The 17,774-nt window shown below is 43.6% G+C and overlaps 1 protein-coding gene across 1 annotated transcript in view; it reads left to right on the top strand.

Moving 5' to 3' along the window:
* LOC135090683 (Ca(2+)/calmodulin-responsive adenylate cyclase-like) overlaps nt 1-17,774 on the top strand; it is a 48,103-nt gene that overhangs the window by 1,277 nt on the left and 29,052 nt on the right. Inside the window, exons 2-6 of the mRNA XM_063987682.1 lie at nt 6,005-6,646; nt 12,496-12,645; nt 14,415-14,533; nt 16,063-16,174; nt 16,671-16,798. Of these exons, the coding sequence (XP_063843752.1) occupies nt 6,071-6,646; nt 12,496-12,645; nt 14,415-14,533; nt 16,063-16,174; nt 16,671-16,798 (1,085 nt within the window). The 5' untranslated portion in view covers nt 6,005-6,070. The remainder of the gene's footprint in view (nt 1-6,004; nt 6,647-12,495; nt 12,646-14,414; nt 14,534-16,062; nt 16,175-16,670; nt 16,799-17,774) is intronic.

Genomic DNA, 17,774 nt, shown 5'->3' on the forward strand with positions numbered 1-17,774 from the left:
GAAGAAATGAAGAAAAACAAGGAAAGCAGAAAATAATGTTACGAGAAATAGGAAGAGAGGAAGACCAATTAAAGAGAGGAAATTGGAAGATGAAAACCGAAAAATTGGGCGCCTTGGGGAACGAGAGAGAGAGAGAGAGAGAGAGAGAGAGAGAGAGAGAGAGAGAGAGAGAGAGAGAGAGAGAGAGAGACGTGTTATTACAGAAAAGCATCTCTTAAACAATAATAATAGTAATAAAAATAATAAGAAAAATTGATTGACTAACTGAACACCTGTGATGGGTATTTATAAACGTAGAGACAAAAGGTAGATCAGTATAAGACACACCACCACCAGCCTTTTCCCTCGCCTAGACACTCAAAGCAGACAGTTACTAAATAAGATACAAGAGATGATGGATATTCCTTAGTAAATGAGACTGCAGCTTTTAACCCTTTTGCTCCTTAACCTTCCTAGCACTGTAAAAACTGTTTGCATGGAGACACAGGAGAGAAAAGAGGGAAAACAGAAGGAAATTTTGTCTTTTTAAAACTACAAAAGAAAATATTTACTAGAACCTAAAAAGTTATAGGCATTAAGGAAGAAAATTGGTCTAGCAGTGAAAGGGTTAAATTTACATTACTTAGAGATCCGTAGGTTAAGAAGGGACCTAATAGAAATCCTTAAGTGGTATAGGGATAATAACAAGGGCAAGCAAAATTCACAGGATCAGTAATCAGGATAGAACAGTTAACGGGTTCAAGCTCGAAAAATTTAAGTTCAATAAAGAGATACGAAGGAATTGGTCCTCAGGTTGTTAGTGCTGAGTCATTAGGGAGCTTTTAAGGATTAGACAAATTTGTGGATGGGGATGATAGGCGGAAGTAGGTAGGCATGTTTCATAAAGGGACTGCCACGTGTAGGCCTGCAACTTCCCTTAAATCCTGACACACATCGTATTCCCTTTAGTTAATATAGTATGAGAGAGGAAAGAAATGAGGGATTTTTCTTTTTTTTTTTCCCTTGTATCGAATGAAGAAAAAACTGATGGAAAAAACAGTCAACTTTTTTCCCATGTGAATTAAAAGAGAAGGGAAAAATGAGAAGGAAACGTTTATTTTGTCAGCCATTTCCTTCTGTTTGTATCTCAGAGGAAGAAAGGAAACTAAGCGAGGGGGAAAATAGTCAACTTTTTTCCCGTGTCAGTCAGTGAAGAGAAAGATGGGAAGAAAAAGTATATCTTTCTTTCCTTATATAGGGAAGAAAAGAAAAGAAGGAAAACATATAATCAACTTTTTTTCCATGTATCTTTAAATGGGAAAGAGAAATGAGAAGGAAAAGTATATCTGGTCACTCTTTTCTTCAGTCTATACTACATGAAAAAAAAGAAAGTAAGGAAAAGGGAAAAAAACTGAGCCTTTTATTTCCGCCTCCATTAAATGAGAAAGGAAAACAGGAAAGAATGGCAAGGTAATTATTTTGTTTATTTATCAATTTATTTATTTATTTAAGTGAAGAGGGAAAGAGAAAGGAAAAAAAAAGTTTATATGGGCTGTGTTTTCCCTTTCGTTGTTATTATATGAGGGGGAAAAGAAAGAAACAGATTTTCCTTCCTTTCTATCAGATAAGGGAAAAAAATACGAATACTTCACTGCTACCTGTATTAAATGAGGGGAAAAATAGTGAGGGAAAAAATATACCCAGTGTTTATTTTCCCCCCTCTCGTATGAGGAAGAAAAGCAAGAGAAGGAAAAAAATGTAGGGGATTCCTTTTCATTTTTTTTCCTTCCTTCCATTGGATGAGGAAAAAAAACTTGAGGAAAAACATAGCCAGCATTTGTCTTTCTGCCTGTACTGTATGAGGAAAAATTAAAAAAATATAACTCTCTCTCTCTCTCTCTCTCTCTCTCTCTCTCTCTCTCTCTCTCTCTCTCTCTCTCTCTCTCTCTCTCTCTCTCTCTCTCTCTCGCTCGCTGTCGGTTAGATGAGGAAAGGAAGAAAAAAAAAAAAAACATGACAGGAAAAAAAAAAAATGACCAGCGATATCTTTTCTCCTCTATTGTATGACGAAGAAAAGCAAGACTAAGAAAGGGAAAAGAAAAATCTACATAGCGAACATTTTCTTTCTCCCAGTTGTGAATGAGAATAGAAATCGCACGATGTATAAGAGCTCTGACGGGGCGGAGACTGGATGAGGAAGGGGGAAGGGACAGGGGTGGGATAGCGAAGGGGATAAGGCTGGGATAGGGAAGGGACGGAGCAGGGGGAGGATGGAGGGGGGAAGCGCAGGGAGGGAATGGAGCTTTGGTGACAAAAGGAACGACTATTGGAATTCAATCTCAGGCGACGGTGGTAGCCAAGAGGGACGCTATTTTGACCCCTCCTCCTCCTCCTCCTCCTCCTCCTCCTCCTCCTCCTCCTCCTCCTCCTCCTCCTCCTCCTCCTCCTCCTCCTCCTCCTCACACCTCAGCCTCGTTAACTCTTTCGCTGCTGTGGTTATCCTTCTTACATTAAGATATTCAGAGGAATGTAATCAAATATTAGATTGGACACACACACACACACACACACACACACACACACACACACACACACACACACACACACACACACACACACACACACACACACACACACACACACACACACACACACACACGAATAGGTTTTTCATGTATTTCCTATGCTACACAACTATTAAGTACAAAAAAAAAAAAAGAGAAAGAAAGAAAGAAAGTAGTATGTAAAAACTTGTACACGTGATTCAGTCCATTCACTGTTATGATAATTCTTTGTTCTCGTTCAGTAGTGTAAAAAAATATTTGTAGGGTTACAAAATAAATAAATAAATAAATAAATAAATAAATAAATAAATAAATAAAAAAGAGAATAGGGGATTATTTTCTTTTTCTCAGGCAACAGAACTAAGTAAAATAATAAAAAGGCTCTAAAACAAATTTGTGGCGGAAAAGTGTTAAGTTACTTGGAGAAATCGTGTAGCAGTGAAAGGATTAAGGGAAATTTGGCTAGGAGTGGAAAAATTCAAGTGGAAAATCACGCGTTATTCTTCTGTCCACCTCCCTAATGCAAGAGTCAACCAGTATTATCAACCATTATTTTATTTATTTATTTATTTTTTCTAAGGGTTAACCAGTATTCTCAATCATTCTTTTTTTTTCTATTCACCTCCCAAATACAAGAGTAAACCAGTATTCTGAACCATTTATTCCTTTCTCAATCCACCTCCCTAATACAAGAGTTAACCAGTATTCTCAACCATTTTTCTTTTTTCTGTCCACCTTTCTAATACAAGAGTTAACCAATATTCTCATTCATTCTTTTTTTTTCTGTCCTCCTCCCTAATACAAGAGTTAACCAGTATTCTCAATCATTCATTTATTTATTTTTTCTGGTAAGCTGGACCTCATTGCTTTTTTTTTTTACACTTTATTGTCCTTGGCTAGTGCCTTTCTTACATTAAAAAAATAATAATTAATAGCAGTCTGGCAAGGTTTCACAGTACATCATTTATTATCACCATTATTTTTACCATTATTATTTCCATTGACTTACTAAACCGGAGGAAACTTAGCGTCGTTTTCAAGAGGCATTGGGGACAAGGAGGGAGGCTCAGGTGTGTCCGGCAGGTGAGGTCCAGGAGGTGATGGTCCGCGGGTCATTACCTCCATGCACCCCGTGACGCCCTCTGCTTCCTTTTGTGACGTCATCATCAGGCTGGTGACGTCATGTTTTCAAGTGGTGATGGTGGTGTTTGTTTACCTATTTATTTTTTTTCCTTGGTTTGTGTGTTAGTATTTATTGTTGTTGTTGATGTTGTTCCTCCGTATCGTTTTTCCTTTTTGAGGTTAGAATATTATAAGTAGTAGCAATAGTATTAACATTAGTAGTCGTAGTATTAGTCGCTATAGTAATAATAGTAGAAGTAGCAACAGTAGTATATATATGTAGTAGTAGTAGTAGTAGTAGTAGTAAGAACAATAATAGTAGCAGCAACAGTAGTAATACCAGCAACAGTAGTAGTAGTAGTAGTAGTAGTAGTAGTAGTAGTAGTAGAAATAGCAGCAGCAGTAGAGCTGGTCGTGGCGTTCCTTGAGGCATAGGGCTCAGAACACTGGCGCGCGTGGGAGGAGGGCTGGGCTGAGCTGTGCTGGGGTGGGCTGGGCTGGGCTGGGCTGGGCGGGGGTGGTCTGGGCTGGGTTGGTCTGAGGCTGGGTACACCTCCTTCTGGGACTCTTTTATTCCCTCAGAACAAGAGAGAGAGAGCACCAGACGGTCGATTTTGTTTGTTTTATTATTCATTTATGCATTTACTCATTCATACGGTTATTCATTCATTTGAAGTTTTCCCCTTCAGTAATTTCATATACACTTAACGTACTTAATTTTCTTCAGCTACTGTTATTTCTCTCTCTCTCTCTCTCTCTCTCTCTCTCTCTCTCTCTCTCTCTCTCTCTCTCTCTCTCTCTCTCTCTCTCTCTCTCTCTCTCTCTCTCTCTCTCTCTCTCTCTCTCTCTCTCTCTCTCTCTCTCTCTCTCAACGCCTAATAATCACAGAATTTGATTTCATTTCGTGTTGCCTCGGGGACAGTTGCAGGCGAGGGGTTGAGGAAGGAGGAAGGAATGGTGAAGGAGGAGAATTAGAGGGACGAAATGAAGGAGGCTGATGAATATTAGAGTGGCATGGGAGGAGGAATGTATCAACTCCATAATCTACTGTTTCAATCTACTTACGATAGAGAATAAGTGACAGTAGATGATGAAAGAGGAATTAGAGAAGAATGAATAAGGTTTTTTTTTTTTTTTTTTTTTTTTTTTTTTTTTTTTTTTTTATAGAAGTGTATTGAAAAATGTAATTCCTCGCTAGTTTTAAGAGGAAATGTTTGTTGTCATTGTATTCTTTGGGTTCTGACGCGTGATGCGGAAACTTTGGAGTCTTGTGAAGAAAACGAAAACTTCAGAATACGCGAAGGGAATGAAGACAAATAATGATTAGCGTGAAGATTGAGGTACAAGGAGAAACTATCATATATTTGAGTGTTGGCGAAAGTTGAAGACATCCTAAAAAAAATAAATAAATAAATGGATAAATAAATAAAGATCATAATGATAATAAATAGATGAACAAAAAAAAGTGAAATAGACAAGACAGGATAGTTCATGCTCAAAAATAGATAAATAATAATAATAATAATAATAATAATAATAATAATAATAATAATAATAATAATCATAATAATAACAGATGAACAGTTAGATAATGATAGTAAACTAGACACGATAAAAGACAGACAAACGGAGAACGAACTGGAAAAGGTGAGAGATAAAGTGAGATACGTAGTACTGGGGTGACTTGGAATAGACGTGCAGCTGAGAGAGGAGTGGGGAAGCGTTATCCTGCAGGGGAATGCTGGAGCCTGTTGATGGTGATGATGGCAGGAGAGGGAGGGAGGACGGATAACCCCACGTGATCCGTAAAGTGCAGTAATGGAGTGTGTGTGTGTGTGTGTGTGTGTGTGTGTGTGTGTGTGTGTGTGTGTGTGTGTGTGTGTGTGTGTCAGGGAGGAGGGTGAGAGGGGAGGTCGCGGGAAAAGTCGTGCCCTGCGTGGCCTGCGAGTCTTTAATTGCTCCTTGTTGGCTCCTCCTCCTCCTCCTCCTCCTCCTCCTCCTCCTCCTCCTCCTCCTCCTCCTCCTTCTCCTCCTCCTCCTCCTCCTCCTGTGGTGCCGGAAGTGGTTGGTGGGAATGAGGGGATGGGGCGAGGAAAGCAACAACACGATGTTACTGGCTGATGGCGGCCTCTGTGGTGGTCTTGCTGCAGGCGGGCAGGCGTGGCATAGTTAAACTCACTGCTTACCCGTCTTCTTCTTCTGATTACTGTAATAACTCTAATACAAACATTACTTTGTGTTATCATCAATATTATTGTAGTGCAACAGCAGCAGTAGCAGCAGTTGTAAAGTTACAGAGTGTTGTGAACCAGTGTTGACAGCCGTGTGTTGTGTTGCAGGTGATGTTCGGGCGCGCGGCACAGGGGCGGGGTGCTGGGAGCCGGTGGTGAGGCGCGGCGGCCACGATGGACCACAGTGTGAAGGCCATGACCCCGCACCGCAAGGTGGCCTTCTCGCGGCTCTGCCACAAGCACCGCTTCGAGAATGACGAGTTAGAGGAGCTGTACCGCCGCTACACGCTCAAGCTGCAGCAGGCCAGCGTGGCGGCGGCCTCCGCGCTCATGCTGCTACTATGCCTGCTGCTGGCGGCGCTGCACGTCGCCTACGCCCAGGCGGCCGCCCCCACGCCCATCACGCTGCTGGTGCTGTCCCTGGTGCTGGCCGCCCTGCTCGTGCTCCTCAACTCCAGGGTGATGCGCCACTCCTACCTGATGCCCACCTGCTACCTGCTGCTGGGCCTGGGCGCCGTGCTGGTGGCCCTCGCCCTGCCGCTGCCCGCGGGCTGGAGCTGGATCGGCTGGCAGGTGTACGCCTCGGCAGGCCAGGGCGTGTGGCAGGCTGCCTTCATCGCCTTCCTCGTGTACGCCCTCACGCCGGTGTCCACGCCCATCGCCCTGGCCTACGGCGTGGTGCTGCCCTCCTGCCAGGTGGCCCTCGCCGCCACCCTGGCCACGCCCTTCGCGCCGCTGCACTGGCAACAGGTGAGTGTCACGAAGCCGGCAGGTTTTCTTGTGCCCGCTGTCCCCACCCCAGGCCTGCACGGGCCACGCTGGGTGGCGTGCAGGCCTCACGGGCAGCGTGGAGGGCTTCCCGCGCCTGCACACCCCACGCCCGCCCGGAGGGATCCCGCGGGCGATGTCGCTCTTGTGGGGGGATTGATGACGTAAGCGGGTCGATGTTCCCACGAAACGAAGTCCCTGAGCTTGCGCCTCCTCCCTGCCTCCCCCTCCTTGGCTCCCCCGCCCTCTTGGTTCTCCCTGATCTCTCCCCCTCACTCCATCATTCCGTCAGACATATGCAGTTCCTGAAGTCTCTCTTATCCTCCCAAACCCAGGCTGGCACCACCACCACCACCACCACCACCACCACCACCACCCCACCCCCTTCCCCTTCTAGGCTGCAGTGTCAAAACAACGCCACTCTTTACGTATAATCTCACTCAACACATTTTCCCCTTTCCTCCTCCTCCTCCTCCTCCTCCTCCTCCTCCTCCTCCTCCTCCTCCTCCTCCTCCTCCTCCTCCTCCTCCTTCCACCCTCTCCTTCCGTCCTGCTAACCTTCCTCCTTCCTCGCTCCATCCCACGGCCTCCCCTCTCCCTCCATTCTCCCTCCCTTCTCTCCGCCCCGTTAATGAGGACATTCCTATGATTCTACCTCTGTGTTAACGATCCCATCTCCCGAACCTCGACCATTTAACGCTGTGTCCTGCCGATGAGAAGGGGAGAGAGGAAGAGGGAAGGAAGGAGAGGCGAAGAGGGAATAGTCGAGTAAAGAGGAGGAGAAGGAAGTGACGCCAAGAGGAGAGGTAATGAGGAGGGAGAGAAAAAAGATACTAGAGATAATTGTGAATAAGGAAACGAAAAATGGAACTGCTTTGGAAAAATGAGAGAGAGAGAGAGAGAGAGAGAGAGAGAGAGAGAGAGAGAGAGAGAGAGAGAGAGAGAGAGAGAGAGAGCAGTGTAGCGGTAACAGCAATGAGGTGATGATGGAAGTGGTAGTGGTGGTGGTGGTGGTCGTGGTGGTGGTGTTGGTGAAAAGGGCACGACAGGGCACCATGAAAGTAAGTAAATATAGAACTGACGCAGAACAAAGGCACGCCATTGGTCAGCCGCGCCCGTGACGTAACTCCTGACGTCACGATAAACAACAACTGACGAACGGACGGACGCACGGACCCAGACCCAGACCCAGACCCAGTGCATTCGAGTCACGATAAAAATGCATCTATTCTTATATTTTTATTATTATTATTATTATTATTATTATTATTATTATTATTATTATTATTATTTATACTCCACAGATATATATATTTTTATCCTACACTTGATTTTTAAAAGGAATATTATTAGAATTCTATCCAAGTCGAAGTTCATTTTCCATTCTGTCATGATAATGGAAAGCGAGGATTTCATTTTTCATATTCAAAGGTAAAAATTTGCATCTTGTCTCCATCCACTTTCAGATATTTCAAACTAAGCAGAATTTTAATGATGAGAGAGAGAGAGAGAGAGAGAGAGAGAGAGAGAGAGAGAGAGAGAGAGAGAGAGAGAGAGAGAGAGAGAAGCAGCCATTGAAACATACAGAACACACACACACACACACACACACACACACACACACACACACACACACACACACACACACACACTCAGAGAGAGAGAGAGAGAGAGAGAGAGAGAGAGAGAGAGAGAGAGAAGCAGCCATCGAAACATACAGAACACACACACACACACACACACACACACACACACACACACACACACAGAGAGAGAGAGAGAGAGAGAGAGAGAGAGAGAGAGAGAGAGAGAGAGAGAGAGAGAGAGAGAGAGAGAGAGAGAGAGAGAGAGAGATATGAGGGGAAGGTTACGGTAAAGGAGAGATGATGGAGGGAGGGTTTAGGAGGGCCTGAGAAGATGGAGGGAAGTGAAGGAGGCGCAGGAGGGGAGTGAAGGAGGGGCAGGAGGGGGCTGAAGGAGGGGGCGTTTCTCCCTGCCCCCTCGTGAGCACTCCGGCGATCGACGAAATGCGGGGGAGAATCTGTGAAGCGGAAAGTATTAGCCCCAGGCAGAGAGAGAGAGAGAGAGAGAGAGAGAGAGAGAGAGAGAGAGAGAGAGAGAGAGAGAGAGAGAGAGAGAGAGAGTATAGGAAAAAAAATCTTATCTTCGAAGGTTGTTTCTCCAATTAGTCCTGATTTCCACCCGATAGTTTTTCCGAGAGAGAGAGAGAGAGAGAGAGAGAGAGAGAGAGAGAGAGAGAGAGAGAGAGAGAGAGAGAGAGAGAGAAGCCACCTCATGGTACCGGGAAAGTAATAAAGGAACGAATGAGAGAGAAAAGAGAGAAAGCACGAGGCACGTCATTCCCCCTCGACAACTATTACAATACTGAAGAGAGAGAGAGAGAGAGAGAGAGAGAGAGAGAGAGAGAGAGAGAGAGAGAGAGAGAGAGAGAGAGACTGACGAAGGTGTGTGTGTGTGTGTGTGTGTGTGTGTGCGCGTCAGTGACAGGGAACGGGAGTTGCATAGAAGAGTGAGCCAACAAGTTTGTTTAGGTGCTACAGAGAGAGAGAGAGAGAGAGAGAGAGAGAGAGAGAGAGAGAGAGAGAGAATCTTAAATCTCAGTAGCAGCACTAAGAACTTAAAAGGAGGATGAAGTGGTAGGCATTAAAAGGGAAAGAGAGAGAGAGAGAGAGAGAGAGAGAGAGAGAGAGAGAGAGAGAGAGAGAGAGAGAGAGAGAGAGGGGGGGGGGAGGAATCTGGAGTTACGAAGAGGGTACGTGGGAGGAATGAACGCCGTGGGTGGAACTTGTGGGAGTAACGAGAGACGAAAATCCATTACAGTGATGGATTTTTAACTTTCCTTTGTCTTGGACGCGCCCTGGGAGGAGGAGGAGGAAGAAGAAGAAGAAGAAGTAAAAGAGGAGTAGCAGTAGCAGTAGTAGTAGGAAGAGGAAGAGCAGGAGAACAATAATGTGAGACGAGAAAAGAAGGCGGAGGCAGAGGCGGAGGGCGCACGAGGAGGAGGTGGAGGCAAAGAAGAGGTGTTTTGGTGGAGTGCAAGCCAAACTTCTGCTTACCTTTGATGGAGGAGGAGGAAGAGGAGGAGGAGAAGATGAGGGCGGGACGAGAAGTAAAATCTTTGTTCACCTTCTTACCTCTGAGAGTGAAAACCCAACGAACGGCAAGAAAAGACGTGAAAATGTGAAGATATACTAGTCGAACTTGGGTTGAGCTTCCGTGGAATCTCTCTCTCTCTCTCTCTCTCTCTCTCTCTCTCTCTCTCTCTCTCTCTCTCTCTCTCTCTCTCTCTCTCTCTCTCTCTCTCTCTCTCTCTCTCTCTCTCTCTCTCTCTCTCTCGACATCTAAGACCTGGTAGTAATTTGAAAGAAGAGAAAATATAAAAAATAAAAAAGGTTGCAAATTTTGATAATCATGTAAGGGTTTAAGTTTTTCTTTTTTTTTTTTCAGGCGCATGTTTGTGTGTGTGTGTGTGTGTGTGTGTGTGTGTGTGTGTGTGTGTGTGTGTGTGTGTGTGTGTGTGTGTGTGTGTGTGTGTGTGTGTGTGTGTGTCAACGGTTTCATGTGTTTTTTTTTTTTTTTCTCTCTTTTTTTTTCTCCATCTCCTTTCGTATTCAATTTTAGCTTTCACCTTGCAAGCCTTCCTTTCTTTATTACTGCTTTCTTAACTTTCCTCTCTTATTTTTTTATGCTTTTTTATGCCTCCACTCCCATCTCCCTCTTTCCTTCAGTCAAATGCACACAATCATCACTTTTTTTCTTTCTTTCTTTCTTTCTTCGTAAATTCATTTGTGTGACATCATCTCATCACCATCACTATTTCCTTTCATATTTTTCTCATTTTCTTCCATCTTTTAATACCTTTCCTTCGCTCCCATCAGCTTCATTTCAGTCTTCGTATATACTACAAGACATAACCGCATCATCACAACCCTCATTTTCTTTCATATCTTCTTTCACTTTATCGTTCGTTCACTCCCAATAGCTTTACTTGAGTCTTCTCCACTACCACTACCACCACTACCACCACCACCACCATCACTGTCTTAAGAACCCTCGCTGAGAGGTATTATATAAACCTGCCTGTCTTTCATCACTTCGCCGCCGTTGTCAATTTGCTAACACTTTGAAGCTGTTGGGGGTTGACGGCAGGTTCCCCATCGAGTTTGGTGATGAAAGAACCTCGCTACTCTCAGATCAAATTGGCCGCTATCTTCCTCCCTCCAACCTCTCCTTTCTTTAACGCAAGGACGGAAAACATTTTTTTAACGACGTTCTTATCTCCGATCCCCTCCAATTTAAGTTCTCTTCCTATCTCTAATTCCTTCGTGTGCCTCGTTTCGTCTCTCTCTCTCTCTCTCTCTCTCTCTCTCTCTCTCTCTCTCTCTCTCTCTCTCTCTCTCTCTCTCTCTCTCTCTCTCTCTCTCTCTCTGGTTTATCTTTTTTTTTTTCGTTATTTTAAGCTGCCTCACATCCATCGCCTTTCCTAATCAGCTATCCTCTCCTCCTCCTCCTCCTCCTCCTCCTCCTCCTCCTCCTCCTCCTCCTCCTCCTCCTCCTCCTCCTCCTCCTCCTCCTCTTCCTTCTCCTCCTCCTCCTCCTCTTCCTTTTCCTCCTCCAGCAATATCACATTTTTCCTCCATCCACTCACTTTCGCCTCACGTCTCCCTCGCAGCCTAATTTTCCCTATACTTCCGCTCTCTTCCTCCTTGTGTCCCTTCCTCTTTATAAATACCCCGCCGTCTCCTGAGAAAGCACCGCTCGCCGCCCCTCGCCTCGGGAACACAGGGGCGGTTTTAGCTTCAAAGTGGAAAGATGTACTCCCGCCGCCGCTGTGTTAGCAAAGTTTAATGTCGGGAGGCAACGTGGCTCAGACTCGCAGGCTCGCAGGGTTTGTGGCTCCCGGCTCAGGGCGAGGGGTAAGGCGCCGGCTGGAGCACGCTGAGCCGGATTACTCTCTCTCGGCTCTCCCTGCCCGCCGAAAAGTGAAGAGTTCCTACGAAGGATAAACTTTCATTTTCGTTCCTCTTCGTCATCCATGCGTTTTTCATTTTTTTCTTTTTTTTCGCCTCTTTTCTTTTTCTTTCCCCGCGTGAGTGAGTGTTTATCGAAGTATTTTTTTTTTCTTTTTTTTTATATAGGATTAAGTCAAACTCGTCACGTCCCGCCTTTCAATATTAAGTTATATATTTCTTTGAGCTTATGTAAATGTTTTGCCCTCACGCCACTTTCTCCGTTAATGCAGTTTATTGATCTTAAAGCTGTATTTTTTATTATTATTATTTTTCACGTCCTTGTCAACTTTCCTTGTGTGTGTGTGTGTGTGTGTGTGTGTGTGTGTAGGGCGTTATGTATGCGAGCGGAAATTGGTCGATGGTTCTCTTCTTCGTTGGCGAGTTCAGATTTCAGGCTGTCGTATTTTATTGACGTTTCCACCTCACTTTATTTGCTCCGTGTTTTCCTTTGCCTTTTCTTCCCTCCCTTTCTTTCTTTCTATTAACTTTATGCGTCTTCACTCACCACAGCTGCTCTCCGCTTGCCTTACTACCTTCCCTTCGTTCCCTCACCGTTGCTTCCCTCCCTCCGCCTCTCCCGGTCCTTCCTTCCGTACAGTCCCTACCTTCTACTTATCAATTTCCCTTCCATCTTATTACCGTTAGTGTAGCCTCAAGGATATGGAAGTTTGTAGTTTTATTTATTACTGTGATCTCCACATTTCCAGCCATCACCATCCCTCCTCTCAGCTCTTCTTGTCACTCTCCGTCTTCTCTTCCTTCTCCAGTAACCCTCTTCTCTCGTTCCTCTCTCGACAGCTGGTGGCCAACAGTGTGGTGGCGGCGGCGGTGAATGTTGCGGGCGTGTGGCTGCAGCAGATGATGCAGGCAGGGCAGCGCAAGGCTTTCCTTGACACCCGGAACTGCATCGCCGCCAGACTGCAAATGGAGGACGAAAATGACAAGCTGGTAAGGTTTGACGCGTCGGTGATTTAGCTCTCTCTCTCTCTCTCTCTCTCTCTCTCTCTCTCTCTCTCTCTCTCTCTCTCTCTCTCTCTCTCTCTCTCTCTCTCTCTCTCTCTTCTATGGTAAGTAACCGTATATTTAATTGTTGTATAAGTAAATACCGTCTCTACTGTTATTATTATTATTATTATTATTATTATTATTATTATTATTATTATTATTATTATATGTTTATTTATTTTAGATAACGAGTGGAAGTTATGACAAATATTAAACTACATTAATACATAACTAGCGACGGTAATGGTGTAGATAGTGCTTAAGTATCTAATGTTACAGAGAAGCAAATTTACGTCTGATAGAGTGAGACGTCGTAATCTCTCTCTCTCTCTCTCTCTCTCTCTCTCTCTCTCTCTCTCTCTCTCTCTCTCTCTCTCTCTCTCGCAGAAAGTGGGAAGAGAAAACCCCTTGTAGTTCAACAACCTTAACAACTTCATACTCGAGTCTTGATTGCGGGATAAGACTGTCCTTGAAACTGTTACTCGCGCTAGGAGTGCTTTGCTTCACACTCCTCGCGGCGCCTCACCATAAACTCCTTCACTCAATGCGTTATGTAACAATTCACAATGCTAGAGGCAACGTATAGAATTATTAACCCTTTCACTGCGACACGAAACAATTAGCAGCACCAGAAGCATCTACAGCGATGAAAAAAGTACATTTTGCAGTTCCTTCCCAGTTCAAAGATTGGATGTGGCTGTAGAACAAGGAAAGATGTATCAGAGTGATTGGTAATTATGGAAAGGTGTACCAAGTGGTAGTCAAAGTGTTAAGAGCATATACAGGGGATGAAAAGAGTAGATTATCTAATGAGTAGCCAGTATTATATTCAAAAGTGACTGTAGAAAAATATAAACGCTTTAGAGTAGTTTGTGATGAAGGAAACATGCCAAATAGCAGTGAAAAGATTAATTCAAGCAGTGAAAAGATTAATTCAGCCACTCACGATTATCAGACGAGAGAATGGCGTGGCTTGCTCCGCCGCCCGCTGCCCCGCTGCCCACCCGCTCCGCACGTGCGCCAATGCTATTTTGATGGTCTTTTTGTGAGTGCATAAGGGGTATCACGGTAGGGACGCATGTGGCTTGTGACCCAGAGTGGCTGAGTGACAGCTGTGAGTAGTTCAGTGCCAAGTGTCACCATTACAACACCACCTTTCAAATGCGGGTGCCAACTGCCAAGCATGCGAAAAAATAAAAAAAAAATAAATGGAAATGTAGGAAGACTGTCACTGATGTAAATATAGTTGTATTTTAGGTCAGGTGTTTTTTGTAAGGACTCTGTGCCAATGGTGTGTATAATGTATGAGGGACTTTTATTTATTTATTTTTTTCTCCTTATATACTTAAATATATTATGATCTTTTATAGATGTCTTAGGTCTTCGCTGGATTTTATAAACTTTGTGCTAATGGTACATAGATGTGTTATGGATTTAGTCATTTTAATGAACTGCTGCCAATTAGGGATTTTTACATTTTTCTTCTATGTGTGTGGTCTTATAAAGATGTCCTAGGGCTACACATCATTTAATGGACTTTAATGAATTTTATGGTAATGGTATATTGATGTATAATGAATATAGTAATTCTTATGAACTGCAGAGGGATGCACCACATTTTCTTTCCCAGGAGTGCTTACTGAAGTCTGTACTATTATGGATTCAGTATCTTTCATGAACTTCTGGAAGATACATCAAACTTCCTCCCCCAGGAACGATTGCTGTTGTCTGTGCTGCCCCAGCATGTGGCCATGGAGATGAAGGCAGACATCATCAAGCCAGTGGAGCGACAGTTCCACAAGATCTACATCCAGCGACATGAAAACGTCAGGTGAGCCTCCAGTCCCTGTCAGGTGTTGTCGGGTGAGCCTCCAGTCTATCCCTCTGTCAGGTGAGCTTCCAGTCTGTTCCTCAGTCAGGTGTTGTCAGGTGAGCCTCCAGTCCCTCTGTCAGGTGTTCTGGTGACGCACTGCACCTGCCATGCTTGTGATGGACACCCACTGGCCTTATCTGCCTCACTTACTTTAATTTAATCAGATTAGAGATGACTGACACATGAAGGACAGGATATTTTAGTCATGAAAAACAATATGGTTTGATTTAAATTAATAGGATCTAGCAGAGCCAAGTATGTGATGTAATTAATGCGTAGCCATTTAAGTGCTTGAGGAATGACTGGGATGCTATATAAGATTGAGAGATGACCTGCTGAGACAGTAGGAATAGTGCCAACTCATCACTGCCATCACCATTACTACCATTCCCTCACTGCCACCATCACACATCATAAACATCAGGCAGCCCTTTTTTATATATATGTATATATACTGCCAGTCTTGCCCTAAATCTTCTTGAGAAAAATCACCAGAAATTGAGATCAAACAAATCGTTACAGCTTGTGGTTTTCCTCTGTCTGCTGTGTCACTTGCTCTTTGTTTAATGCATGTCCCTGGCAATCTCTCAGCACTTTGTCACAGCAGCTTATGTAGGTCTGGGCCTCCTGATTTACACACTCACTTATATTTACGGGACATAAATTGTTTTCAGATGAGCCAGTGGGTGTTGGGGAAAAATTAAATGTCACTGCCTTTACTCTCCTCTTTGTAGATTCGTTTGTGGCTGTGTATAGTCCTAGGGGAAAAATTAACTACCTTAGTATCGCTTTATGACATTTGGTTGTGGATCTTTTCATATTAAGAATAAACTCAAAGTGAAGATTAGGCAGTAAATTATATTCAACTAAAATTTTTATTGTTTCTTACTTTATTGTGTGTCATTTTTATATCTCCCAGTGCTGATTTGTCTCTTGATTAAATTAGTATTGTATTGTTTTTAACCTTGTTGTATGATAGAAAAGTGTTTATATTGTGTAAAACAGTTACTTTAGTAGCAAAAATGCTGAGAGAGATATTAAAGGTGATAGTGACTTGGCTAAGAAGAACACACCACATTAGCATTGTGCCAAAGACAGATTTATCAACTAATGCAGTACAGATAATGTTTACGGGTCATGACAAACTTTTACAGTATTTCAGTAGATGCTTAAAGATGATGTTTACTGGTGTTGACCTTGTACAGTATTTCAGTATGGTGTTATAGATAATGTTTACTGGTGATGACAAACCTGTGCAGTATTTCAGCATGGTGTTTGCAGATAATGTTTACTGGTGATGGCATACTTGTACATTATCTCATTATGGTGTTTATAGATAGTGTTTACTGGTGATGACAAACCTGTGCAATATTTCAGCATGGTGTTTGCAGATAATGTTTAGTGGTGATGGCAAACTTGTACATTATCTCAGTATGGTGTTTATAGATAGTGTTTACTGGTGATGACAAACTTCTACAATATTTCAGCATGGTGTTTGCAGACATTGTAGGCTTCACAGTGCTGGCGTCTCAGTGCACAGCTCAGGAACTCATTCGACTCCTCAACGAACTCTTCGGACGGTTTGACCAGCTTGCTGATGTGAGTGGTGCCCTGACTTACTGTCTCCTTCTGCAAGAGCAGCACCTGTATTCTGCACTGATGGGTTAACTAAGCTCAAGATGAGATATTTCACATGCTATGAATATTGAAGGTTTTGTTTGAATTTTGAAGTGAGGAGATGTAGGATATTGTAACTGCCTCTGTAGTGAAAAATATGTGAGGAATGCATGGGACATTGTAAAAATATGCATCTTTGCAATTTTTAATGTGTTAGTGTATGTTGTGTGTGGATTAGTGCAATATAAAGACATGAAAATTACAAAACTTGGCAAATAAAATACACAAAGCCCATGATTAAGGCAAGATATCCTCAGGTCTCAAGGGCTAAGTGTGTTTCATGCAGGAATTGCCACATGTAGGTCTGAAAGGTTCCTACAGCTACCCTTATTTTCTTATGCACTCACATTCTTACATTAGCTAACATAAACATGAACTTTCCTGAACAGTGAAGAATAAACAACCTTTTCTCTCTCAGGATAACCACTGTTTACGCATCAAGATCCTTGGCGACTGCTACTACTGTGTGTCTGGCCTGCCCGAGCCAAGGAGTGACCATGCTCGCTGTGCTGTGGAGATGGGGCTGGACATGATAGATGCCATAGCGTGAGTATGGCCTGTCAATCATGTGTTGAGGCTGAAGATTGTACTCGTGTATACTGTGTGAATTTGGATAACTTGATTCACCTTCTCTCGTGCCCACGCTTTTGAATCTTCCGAGTTTTCCACCATCTGGCTACGACTACAGAGTCACTCTCAAACTAAATTTATCTGTGCTGTATACCTCTCACCTAACTCCTCTGACTATAAGAAATTCTTTGACTACTTAACTTCCCTTTTGTAGAGATCTCCATTCTTTGAGACTTCAATGTTCACCACCAGCTTTGGCTTTCCTCTCCCTTCACTGACCATCCCGGTGAACTAGCCTTCAACTTTGCTATCCTCCACGACCTAGAGCAACTGGTGCAACACCCTACTCGTATTCCTGACCGTCTTGGAGATACACCCAGCATTCTTGACCTCCTTTTCCTGACCTCTAATCCTTCTGCTTATGCTGTCACCCTTTCTTCTCCATTAGGCGTTTTGCCTTTGCTAGTTGGGGGAACCTGAGGAGGTATTTTGCCGATTTTCCTTGGAATGACTACTGCATCCGTGTCAGAGACCCGTCTTTGTGTGCTGAGCGCATAACAGAGGTGATAGTGTCTGGCATGGAGGCATACATTCCTCACTCTTTTTCTTGACCTAAACCTTCCAAACCTTGGTTTAACACAGCTTGTTCTCGTGCTATACATGATAGAGAGGTGGCCCACAAAAGGTATTTAAGCCTTCCATCACCAGAATCTCATACACTCTATATGTCTGCCCAGAACCATGCCAAGTCTGTTCTCCAACTAGCCAAAAATTCCTTCATTAACAGAAAGTGTCAAATCCTTTCAAGATCTAACTCCCCTCGTGACTTCTGGCATCTAGTCAAAAATATCTCCAATAACTTTGCTTCTTCTTCTTTCCCTCCTTTATTTCAACCAGATGGTACCACTGCTATCACATCTATTTCTAAAGCTGAACTCTTTGCTCAAACCTT

This window comes from Scylla paramamosain, chromosome 35, assembly GCF_035594125.1.
Source record: "Scylla paramamosain isolate STU-SP2022 chromosome 35, ASM3559412v1, whole genome shotgun sequence".
Lineage (NCBI taxonomy): Eukaryota > Metazoa > Arthropoda > Malacostraca > Decapoda > Portunidae > Scylla > Scylla paramamosain.